The 10,855-nt window shown below is 30.9% G+C and overlaps 2 protein-coding genes and 1 pseudogene across 6 annotated transcripts; 2 read left to right on the top strand and 1 right to left on the bottom strand.

Annotated features, from left to right (window-relative positions):
- Window positions 1-383: 383 nt before the first annotated feature.
- On the top strand, window positions 384-2,868 carry LOC117162969 (katanin p60 ATPase-containing subunit A-like 2). Its single transcript, XM_076627369.1, has 6 exons — window positions 384-414; window positions 508-548; window positions 725-893; window positions 952-1,064; window positions 1,278-1,477; window positions 1,628-2,868. Exons 1-6 carry the CDS (start codon window positions 384-386, stop codon window positions 1,986-1,988), a joined length of 915 nt encoding a protein of 304 aa, XP_076483484.1. The 3' UTR covers window positions 1,989-2,868.
- Window positions 2,869-3,272: 404 nt separating this feature from the next.
- Window positions 3,273-9,702, bottom strand: LOC143302381 (survival motor neuron protein-like). 4 transcript variants are annotated; one of them, XM_076627402.1, is made up of 7 exons: window positions 9,615-9,702; window positions 7,340-7,420; window positions 5,579-5,761; window positions 5,339-5,453; window positions 3,708-4,005; window positions 3,516-3,586; window positions 3,273-3,447 (listed from the first exon to the last, which is right to left on the bottom strand). In XM_076627402.1, the coding sequence occupies exons 2-7, from the start codon at window positions 7,418-7,420 to the stop codon at window positions 3,389-3,391; spliced, it is 807 nt and encodes a 268-aa protein (XP_076483517.1). In that variant the 5' UTR covers window positions 9,615-9,702; the 3' UTR covers window positions 3,273-3,388. The 4 variants fall into 4 exon arrangements, with proteins under 4 accessions (XP_076483517.1, XP_076483520.1, XP_076483518.1 ...); XM_076627405.1 differs by lacking the exons at window positions 7,340-7,420; window positions 9,615-9,702 and adding an exon at window positions 6,879-7,010; XM_076627403.1 differs by lacking the exons at window positions 7,340-7,420; window positions 9,615-9,702 and adding an exon at window positions 5,942-6,406.
- Window positions 7,131-8,803, top strand: LOC143304891 (adrenodoxin-like protein 2, mitochondrial; annotated as a pseudogene). The gene is made up of 4 exons (XR_013061554.1): window positions 7,131-7,279; window positions 7,695-7,807; window positions 7,972-8,104; window positions 8,472-8,803. The product of XR_013061554.1 is annotated as an adrenodoxin-like protein 2, mitochondrial (transcript).
- Window positions 9,703-10,855: the final 1,153 nt, after the last annotated feature.

The following is a 10,855-nucleotide window of genomic DNA, read 5'->3' as shown; positions in this document are numbered from 1 at the left end:
GTATTATTCCGGGAAGCTCGTCTATCTCCAGAACATCGGGTCTGCGACAACATCGATTTGGAAATTATCGTTGCAGAGTATGAAAATTATTACAAGATGAAATTTCAAAAATATCCCATATTGTGTAAGAAAATAACTGGAAGGGAAATGACGAGGGAAGTGACAAATGCAAGCAAAACGTAAGAATTTAAATTATTTAACGATATTAAACGGTATTCAACGTATCATATTCAACGTATCGTATTACAATATGATCCAGTGTTTGTAGAAGTATTGAGACAAAAGCCAAATCTGTTAGTAAAGAAGCGAGAAGTGAGCCTGTGAAAGAGACAAATCTACAGCAGAAGATAACTGATGACAATACGAATCATATTAATCTCGCAATGACAGTGAAGTCACTATTCCCCAATGAGAGTGATGGACGTTCATCAGAAGAGCTATTTAACGTCCCAAAGGAACAATCCATGCAATTGAAGATATTGAAATGCATTGAAAAGCTTTATTAAGATAATCTGGAATTACGAAAGATTGCTGAGGACATCTCATGCGTAAGTTATTTTCGATTAATATATGTATCGTAAAGCTTTTAAACGATAAAATTCCCATCGATAAACCGTTCAACGTATATCGACGATGACGTGATTTCAGTAACGCTTCAAATATCAAATTACGTAACGTTTACTTAATATAGAGAAGATGCCATTTTATCTTTGTATCGTCACAGGAGATCATAGTAAACAAATTAAATGTACATTGGGATGACGTTATAGGCCTAGAAGTATGTAAAACCGCTGTTAAGGAGGCCATTGTGTATCCCCTTGAGTATCCTATCTTTTTTGATGGCCCGTTTTCCCCCTGGAGAGGTATTTTGCTGTACGGCCCACCTGGTACAGGTAAGATACTCGCATTCTTTTCATTTCTGTACGTGTTTACAAGAAATATACAAAACAGGGAAAACGATGTTAGCGAAGGCAGTCGCGACAGAATGCCATTGCACCTTTTTTAACATAACTGCCAGCTCATTGGTCAGCAAATGGAGAGGCGATTCCGAGAAGTATATACGTGTAAGTTGCTTTGTCTATGTAAGTTTCTTTGTTCCTTTGTCTATGAAGGAGAGATTCTAGGTATAAAAAGATTTGATTTTATTTTTCGTCATTTATATATAAATAGAATAGTTGTTTGGAAAACGAAATGATATCATATTCGTGATGAGGCAATGAATTTAAGGAATTTCGAATATAATATTTAATGAATAATACATTTGTTAAACTGAACAGGTTTTATTTGAATTTGCCTATAGTCATTCGCCTACAATTATTTTTATCGACGAGATTGACTGGATCGCCACAAATAAAGGAGACTGTATATTGTCTGAACCTGCAAAGAGATTCAGATCAGAACTTCTTTCTAGATTGGATGGATTAGTGTCTAATGAGAATTCTAATGTAGTTCTTCTGGCTACAACTAATTCCCCTTGGTACGTATATCACGTTATTTCAATGTTTTCTAAGTTGAAAATATTGTAATATTTCTCCAAATTCCAAATATGTTATTGTGTTGTTTGAAGTATTCCTTCATTATTATTAGTATAATAGAACGATAATATTTATTGTAAATATGTTATTAGGGGCATTGATGCAGCTTTACTCAGGCGTCTCGAAAAGCAAATATACGTATCATTACCCAATGAAGTTGCTCTACTTGATATATTCAAATTATACCTTAGCAACCACTTATTAGAAAATACAGATATTGTAAACCACATAGTAAAATGTACTGAAAGATATTCTTGTGCAGATATAAAATTGCTTTGTAAGCAAGCGTGGCTACTAGAAATAAGCCCGATATGGAGGAGACTTGAAAAGAAAGAAACACCTGTTACCACTTTGAAATATGAATTAAAAAGTTATGAAATATTAGCAAAATTGTTAAAAAAAATGTCACCTACAGTTATGCAAATAGATAAATATGATACGTGGAACAAATAAATACGCAATCGTAAGGACAGATATTGAAAAATATAAATAAATGGATTATCGTTCGAGAAATCATTCGCATGTGTGTGCATGTGTGTATGCGCGCATGTGTGTGCGCGCATGTGTGTCCGCGCATGTGTGTCATGTGTGTCATGTGTACGCGTGTGTGTGCGCGCACGCGCTATAGGTTAAGTTTAAAATGTTCGGTTGTATTATATCCTTGTATTATATATGTCGGAGATGAAAGGAAAACCGGAGCCTTCCCTTTGCAATTTTGAGGAAGCCTTCTAATGCTTTAGCCTAGATTTTATCATAACTGTAATTAAGCAATTGTCATTTGTAATTGTTTGATATTTGTGAAAGCGAAAGTGGGTTCGAGGTGACAACTGGTCGCCGAACGTAGCCACGGTCACGGGATAAACGTTTTGCCTGACGAAGGTGTGGATCGGTTGTATTGTTCTCGCTAGAAATCACATAGAATTGTACTTTAGAGATGTCGATATAATGGGACACACGTTGTATTAGGAATCAATCTCCAGACAGAAACTGCCTAGTAACGGCGTTTGAATCTTTCTCGATGTTTCCAAAGAGTATACAACAAACTTTTGACAGAAATTGCCTAGCAACAACGATTGGAACCTTCTCGATGTTTCCAGCGAGCATATAACAAACAAATGCAGTCGTATAGCGAAAAAGATTTTCATCAGATATTCATTCGTGTGATCGCCTTGGAAAGTGATACATCGAGCAATTTACCGAGTGTCTCAGCAATTGTATTTTGTGTTTAAAATTATTCTACACATAGTAAAGAGTTATCCCGTTGACCGTGGATTCGTTTGAACCCCGGAACATTGTTAATAGCGTTAATTAAATTCATTATTCGTGAAACCTATCAATCGTTAATCTCATTATACGTTAAATTCATTATTCGTAAGACATATTATTCGTTCCTCTTATTGTTCGTTAAACTTATTAATCTTTAATCTAATTATTAGTTAAACTTATCGTTTGTTAATCTTATTATTTATTAAACTCATTATTCATAATATTTTGTAAAATCTTGTTTATTCACGTAAATATATTCTCTGTTTCGAAAAACAATGGCTAATTCAAACAAAGGATCATTACGCGCCTTAAATCCTAATTATAACCCGACATATATATGTGAGTGTATTTTATCAAAAATATGTTTTTTAGTTTTTCTTATCTTAGTAATTATTTTTAAAAAAATAAAGTCTTATATGAAAATAAAGCTGTTCTTTATTTCAAATAATTGAAGTAAATAAATACAATGAGTTTTATATTTTATATTATCTTATATTAATATCTTATATTTATCTTATATCTTATTATAATATCTTATTTTAATATCTTATATTATCGTTATATTGTTATTGAAAAAATTGATATAATCAACAGTTCTTCCTGTTCTCTTGATTGTTTCTTGCTTGTTTCAAACCATGATAATAACCTACAAAAGAAATAACATAGTCCATTGAAAATTTAATATACAATAAAATACTTATGTGAAATAATTACCTGTGTGAAAACCACTAATATACCATGACATCAACATACTTGAAAGTGCGTCTGTATCATTATCTGGTAATCTAGTACATTTTATTAAAATTTCGTATTTTTTTTTCCAAATAAAATGTTAAACTTATTCCAAATTACTTATTAATATTAGAAGTATTCAGCATTCCATTAGAATTTTTAAATTGTACTTACTTGGTCATTAATTGTGGTGGTAAAGGAGGTGCAGGTGGCATTATATCAGTCATCGAATTGAAAGATGGTCCCGGTATGAAGCGATGTTTATACGCATTTGCTTCTTCAGAGTCACAATCCATTTTTTCTACATTATATTTTTTCGAATTTACATTTGTAGAAAAATTAGTCTCACAAGTCTCGTCGTTCTCTTCATTGAATTTCTCTTCCAAAGCTTTCTTTTGTTGTGCTATTTGACTTTGCAAACCTTCTGATTCTAAAAGAGAACTCAACTCGACTTTCTCTGTATTACCATAGCCTAAACACAGAGTAAAAGAAATTTTTGTCATTTAATAGAATGACTGAGTGCCATTCAGTTACTGTCCTTACAGGCAATGTATTAGAATTTCCCGTGCATAAATGTATATGTATATGTCGGGTTTACATTAGAATTAGGGTTAGGGGCGTGAAACGAATCTTCGTTTGGGTTACACGTTGTCGTTATGCAATGGAGAAGACATTGACTAGTGCAAATACGATTATTATAGAACCGGACAAGTAACCGCGGTAGTTAGGTGCTCGAGAAACTAATGACAATGATCCTAGGTTCAATAACGAATCCGCGGTCGACGGGATGATAGATGAACGTACTCACAAAATCTAAGTCGGACGCGTAATATTCACTGGTCGTAAAGAGTTACTCCTTTCATCAATGAGGCCGCAAGAAAGAATGTCTTTCCCGTCCCGATCATGCCACAGAGGAAAACTATAATGGGGTGTGTCTAAGGACACGAGATCATCGGATTCGTTGAGAAAAGCCTTCGTTCAGAAAGTAAGGGAAATTGGCGTTGCTAATTGGTCAATCTCCATATCGGTGGTTAGAAAAAGATGCTAGCCGCCCTCGAGGGAAAGTTGCTAGTGGAAGACGCCGCTCGTTGAAAAATATGTCTCCCCTATCTTCCCGTAGTTGGGACAAAGACTGTTTGTCTGTTTGAAGGACTTTAGTTAACTAAACCTTAAGATTTATAACGGGCCCTCGAGCTAGCCGAACATGTACTGCGGAGACGCATCGACATCTGGCAATCATCTTACTCGAAGAATAGGGTCTGCGTGTGGCGAGCCACAGGACAGAAACCGTTGGAATGTTTACTGTCGCGTGTCGCCACGAATATTTCTTTTAAGGAGAGCTATAGAATTACTCCATACCTTTGTTAGACAAAGCGTTCATCCCGTGACCGCGGCTACGTTCGGCGACTGACTGTCGCCTCGAGCCCAAGCTCATTATCACGACTCTCGAACAATTACAATCGGGTTGAATAACTACAATTGTTCAATTACAGCTATAGTAGACTCTAGGTTACAATGTTGCGGGATTATCCAAAATTCCAAAGGCTCCGGTGTTCTTTCATCTCCGACATATAAATGTTGTTAGCTCCAAGCAGCTAATAATGAACAATAAGTAACATGCATGTTTATGGTTCATGACCCTATATCCCACGGGTCTCCCCATAGACATTGACAGGTACTCCTGCCCAGTTAAGGACCTGCTGAATGACACTGTGATAGACTATGCGAAAGCCTTTACTTCATATATATATATGTATTTTTAGTACATTTCTTAATTGACATAACCATCATGCTAAAGGTATTACCTACAAATTTTACAACACACGTGCCATTGTTTTCGTAAATTTTTGATATTATAGCTTCATAAATTTCTCCATCCTCTGAGTATATTGCATGACAAGGTGCTCCTATGATCCATTTCTATAGAGAAAAGATGTGTATACAAATAAATATAAGTAAATAGCAAAATAAAATAATTTGCTTCTTAATCAATATATTTAATAATATTCTGTATCAAATTTGTAATATTCTATCAAAATCACAACCTTGTGTAATTTACTTGCGTGTTTAGGCTGCTTAAGATTTTGTAGGTTTTCTTTCGGTTGAGAATTTCCAACATCCATTCCCATTCGCTTGATAACTTCTTCTTTTGCTAAATTTATTGCTTTATCATATGCTTCTATTAATGCACTATCGTCCCAAACATTATCATTGGCTGTATCTGTATCCTTTTGAGATAGCAAATTATACGTTATTAATATCGATACAAGTATTTTATTATCAAACTATTGCAAATTATCATATATGTCATTTTTCAAAAATTGACTAAAAGGTAATGGATACTGTTAATTACTATTATGCTAAGATCTTGTACTAAAATAATATTAAAACCATTACGTTTCCATTACCATACATACGTTTCCATTTCCTCGTATAAAAAGAACATTCATATCATCTGCCATTTTAAAATAACATCATTTAAATATTGAATTTGCTTCTGAAATATTAATTTGTCTCATTTCTTTAACTCTAACACATTGTAAACAATGATGACATTATACCAACTATAATACTAAAAATCTATTCCCCATTCATTCGAAAGATTATTTTTTGAAGCAAGGTTAACATTGAATGTTCCCAGACTTCAATAACTGTATTTTACTTTCTTTACAATATCTAACAATATATTAGAATACTATAAAAAAATATTGTATGCACAAAAAACTGTTTATAGCGAAATAGCAAAAGAATTAATCACATATTATAACTAAAACGAGATTGTTAAGTAGATTATATTATACTGCATATGCGTTAGTGTTTCAGCTGGTAAATATAGTTTTTATATCTGAAGATAAATAAGATTTAATTCTATAAAATTGCATAATGAATTATACATCTATTTATTACTATTCGTATTTCCCCTTAGTTGTATGTTGTCAATAGCATCAATCACGAACATATAAATAAATATAGAAGAAACCGTTCGGAAATGGAAAGGGAAAAATGAACATGGAAGACAAGAAAGTTTTCTTCAGGTTTAGCGTATGCGTGATACGCTTTGAATGTCTCAGATAAAGATAAAGATACTCTGCTCATTTCTATTTGTTCCGCAGAACGAGAAATTTGTTGTCTTTCATATTGGTTTTTACGATTCAATTTTTGGGCAGTTTTCCCTAGCGAGTGTCGGTCCCTGTTTGATATAACCAGACCGTAATTTATACAGATATGTATTATAGATATATATTTGTAAAACTGAAATCAGATGAAATAAATGTTGCCTGAGGTTTTAAACGTTTAATAAAAACAATATTTCATTTGGAAAAAATGTAAGATATGTAAAATTACATATTGATCATTTTGCTGGTCTTGTATCATAAAACGTGTGGCCCGAAGAGCACGTGTCCGGTAGAGATACGTCACTTGTGTTAGGAACCGTTTTATAACCTATCACAGTAAAGGAACGTCCCAGTATACCAGCCGAAGAATGCCGTAAAAGTTTCTGTACAAAGTACAATTGATCTACAATTGATATTTTCCGCAATACTTATCTGGTGTTCGGTCAGGGTGTCCCATACTCATGATATTTATGACAGTGGAATGGCGTTAGTAAATCAATTACAAAAATTTTCGAGATCAATTCTCGGTATTGCATCAAATTATTCAAAATATACAAGCAACACAACGTTGCCCTTTTTGCAGGCAACAAGAGGAATATCGACCACGCAACCACTTTCAGAAAAACAAGAGTAAGTGATACAGAGTTTCTTGTGCTTTCCTTCTTTTTTTAATAGAATTTCAGTACTTACCTTCCAATATAAAATTGGTGTCAAAATAATAATGCTAATAATAATGTCTAAGAAATTTTTCTCTTTGTAGGAGTATAACATCTAGAAAAATAACATAGTATTAATAGAATAGTATTAATAAGAACAACATTGACAATGAACAACTAAAAATATAACACTGTTATAAATATATGATATACGAATTTTATTTATGTATTATTAAGACAAGTATATCTTATTTTTAAATTATTTCTATTATCATAAGTGATACATATAATTAAGGTATAATTAAGAGAAGATTAATTGAAGAAACACAAAAAATAAAGAAAATAATTATATTGAGATAATTTTTATCTTTCATAAATATTATTTTCAGAGTAAATATAACGTTTGTTAAAGCAAGTGGAGAGAGAATCAAAGCAAAAGGGAAAGTTGGAGATACTATATTAGACATAGTAGTAAATAATGAAATTGATTTAGATGGATATGGTATGTTTTAAAGAAGCATAATTTACTTAATTTAAAATAAATAATTTTGAGGTAGAAAATATTTGAAAATTTTCATTTTTATCAAGTTTAATATTCTTATTATTTTTAACTTTTGATACTTTGTTATATAAGTATGTTGTAATATTAAAATATAATTGATATAGGTGCTTGTGAAGGAACATTAACTTGTAGTACGTGCCATTTAATATTTTCGAAAGAAGTTTATGATGCACTTCCTGACAAACCAACAGATGAAGAATTAGACATGTTGGATTGAGCATATGAATTAACAGATACGTTAGTTCATAATAATCAGTATCAAATCATTCACATTATTAATTCTATTACCTTTTAATATTTTATAAAGTGAATTTTTCTTTGTAAATTTATGTAAAAACAGGTTAGTATTGGGTATTTCGAAATCTGCATCTCAATGTAGAATTTCAAATCGCTATCTCTGAATACTACGAAACTGAAATTATAATAAATTTTCATAGTTTTTTATTTATGACCCTATAATCATTACAAATCTATGTTGGAATTAGCATATTTACAATGTTGATTTTCAAATGGATAAATAGAAATCTTATTGTGTATTAGTATTAATTTGTATAGCAATAAATATATTTATTGACATATTCAGTTATATAATATTTAATTTCAGGTCACGGCTAGGCTGTCAAATAGTAATGTCTAAGGAACTAGATGGAATTGAGGTAAGAGTTCCATCAACAATTAATGATGCAAGAGCATAACTGAAATTATCTATAGGTTTTTGAAAATTTGTATACAATGTTATACATCTCTTGTTAAAAAAACCCTTGTTATAATTATTAAAATATTGGTATTAAAAAAATATAATAAAGAATCTTGTGTTTAAATGTGAAGCTTATATATATACATATGTTATAGTATAATTGCAATTTTGATATTTGTACATTGCCATTGTAAAAAGCCTATCCAATTATGAAGAAAATATATCTTTTATTTTTAATATACAGGGTGTCAATTTTAAAACGTTCATCTAAATTATTTTCGTTACTATTAAAGATAAGAAGAAATTACTAAGGAAGACTTAAATGGTTTTAAGATGTGTACTTGGTTATGATAAAAAAGACTCTTGTGGAATAAATTTTGCAACTTCTGAAAGATTAGATAAAAGCTTAGAACCTAAAAAATAATTTGAAATTAATTTCGTTTAGATATACTGTTTGATTTCTTAGCTGTGGGCAAGTTTAAAAGATCATCAAACTCATGGTCAACAAAACAACAAAAATGTACATGCAATGCTTTTTCGTTTCACAACAAGTTATCTGACACTATCATCATTTTCGTGGCACATGCAACATTATCGATTCAGTATAGTAATGTTTTGGATTAAAACAAGTGTCTCGACATTGGGGCAAAATATTTCAACCTTTAAGGACTAAAATTAAAACTTATGAGTTTGTTTATAATTTTAATAGATTTTATTAATATTGTGTTTACTGGTTTATTAATTACAAGAAAGTTTGTAAAAGACTGAAGTTTTACGTAAAAAGTACAAATATTCTTTCAACAAAATTAGTCAAATCACATCATTATTTATACATATTGTATATAAATAAAATATGCGGATATATTACTTTACCCTAGAATTAAAATTCAATAATATTGAGGAATCTTATTTATTCAGATTTTGTACATTATCGCTTCTAACCTCGGATAATAGAACAACAAATTAAATATTTTTAAACAAAAAAACTTTGTTCCTTTGTTTGATTTCCCTTGCTCGCGTTTCTTAACTACTTAGATATAAAATACTTACGTTTTCGAAAATTCATACTTCACAAGCTACTAAACGCTTTATCTGTTCAGAATAATTTGTTTTCTTAACTAGGTACATACCAAATACATCTATTAAGTTGGTATTTCTCATAATTACCAGTACATAAAGCTAAAACACTTTTGTACTATGCTTGTTATACATGGATCTAACAAATAATTTAACTTGTGTATTGTCGTTTGTATATTTTGTTACGTGTAAAATATTCTATTTCTACACTATTTACAAGTTCGATAAAGTGTACATTACACATCGTGAAATTTACATATTTTCACTTGGTTACCCTGCCCAATTCGAATATAATTCAGAACGTATGTGCTATATTTATATATTCTGCATTTGTTTTGTATATTATGTACACTGATCTGATCTTTGTAAACGCGAGTTTTACGATATTAATGAGAAATTTGCCAATTTAATGGAAGTTGTTAATTTTTTCTGGCACGTTTCACGTTAGCAGACATTTTTCTTAAGTTACAGTCGAAAAATGTTTTTATGTAAAAGAATAGGAATGATTATTAGGAAGTTATTTTAAGATGACAAGATATTTCACGTCTTCTATTTAAATACAGCGTTAAATTTTAATTCCGTCAATTCGTATATACTCATACATCGAATTTCCTTTTCTCATGTCATTTCTTTTCTTTCATTTCACATTTAATTACAAAGATAAAGTGTAAGTACATTCCTCATAAAATTAGTATCAAATGTCGCAAAATATACAAAAGTAAACTAAGAAGAGTGGTACATATTATTACACAAACTGTAGTTCATATTGCATATGTACATATGCAGTATAAAAACAATACTTTTTAGTTTTTAATCTCTTGTTTAAATAATCCTAATATCTAAATTTGTATCGGTCATTGATTCGATATAACTGCGTTTATTGGAAGTAATTAAGCTATAGCCTGCGCACAAGAGAAGAAGGAACAAACACGTATAGTATACACGCTTAAATAACAAAATTAAGTCAGTTCACGTTCAATGTGAACTTGATCAAAGTTCCAGTCTCGAATTATAGAGTTTCTTACTATCAGTTTACAAAATTCGATATTACGATTATGTACCGTATTTGAAAAACATAAAATGCTTTGTTCAATTTTAAATAAAACTAATATTTACCAAAGCGAATACGAAAAAAATGTTATCATCAAACTCAATTTTCAATTATCAAACTTAATCCAGCACAAATACAAATGTTATTCGTGCTTTTTTACTTT

The sequence above is a fragment of the Bombus vancouverensis genome, unplaced genomic scaffold (genome assembly GCF_051014615.1).
Source record: "Bombus vancouverensis nearcticus unplaced genomic scaffold, iyBomVanc1_principal scaffold0062, whole genome shotgun sequence".
Classification (NCBI taxonomy): domain Eukaryota; kingdom Metazoa; phylum Arthropoda; class Insecta; order Hymenoptera; family Apidae; genus Bombus; species Bombus vancouverensis.
The sequence above is the reverse complement of the archived record's forward strand: the minus strand, read 5'-3'. Positions and strand labels throughout refer to the sequence as shown.

Coding starts and splice junctions, on each gene's coding strand:
- LOC117162969 (XM_076627369.1), top strand. CDS start 384: ATGACAGTGAAGTCACTATTCCCCAATGAGA. Junction 415..507: donor GTCACTATTCCCCAATGAGA/GTGATGGACGTT, acceptor AGCTTTATTAAG/ATAATCTGGAATTACGAAAG. Junction 549..724: donor TTGCTGAGGACATCTCATGC/GTAAGTTATTTT, acceptor GTATCGTCACAG/GAGATCATAGTAAACAAATT.
- LOC143302381 (XM_076627402.1), bottom strand. CDS start 7,420: ATGTTATACTCCTACAAAGAGAAAAATTTCTTAGACATTATTATTAGC. Junction 5,454..5,578: donor ACGCAAGTAAATTACACAAG/GTTGTGATTTTG, acceptor TTTTCTCTATAG/AAATGGATCATAGGAGCACC. Junction 3,587..3,707: donor CCACCACAATTAATGACCAA/GTAAGTACAATT, acceptor AAAATGTACTAG/ATTACCAGATAATGATACAG.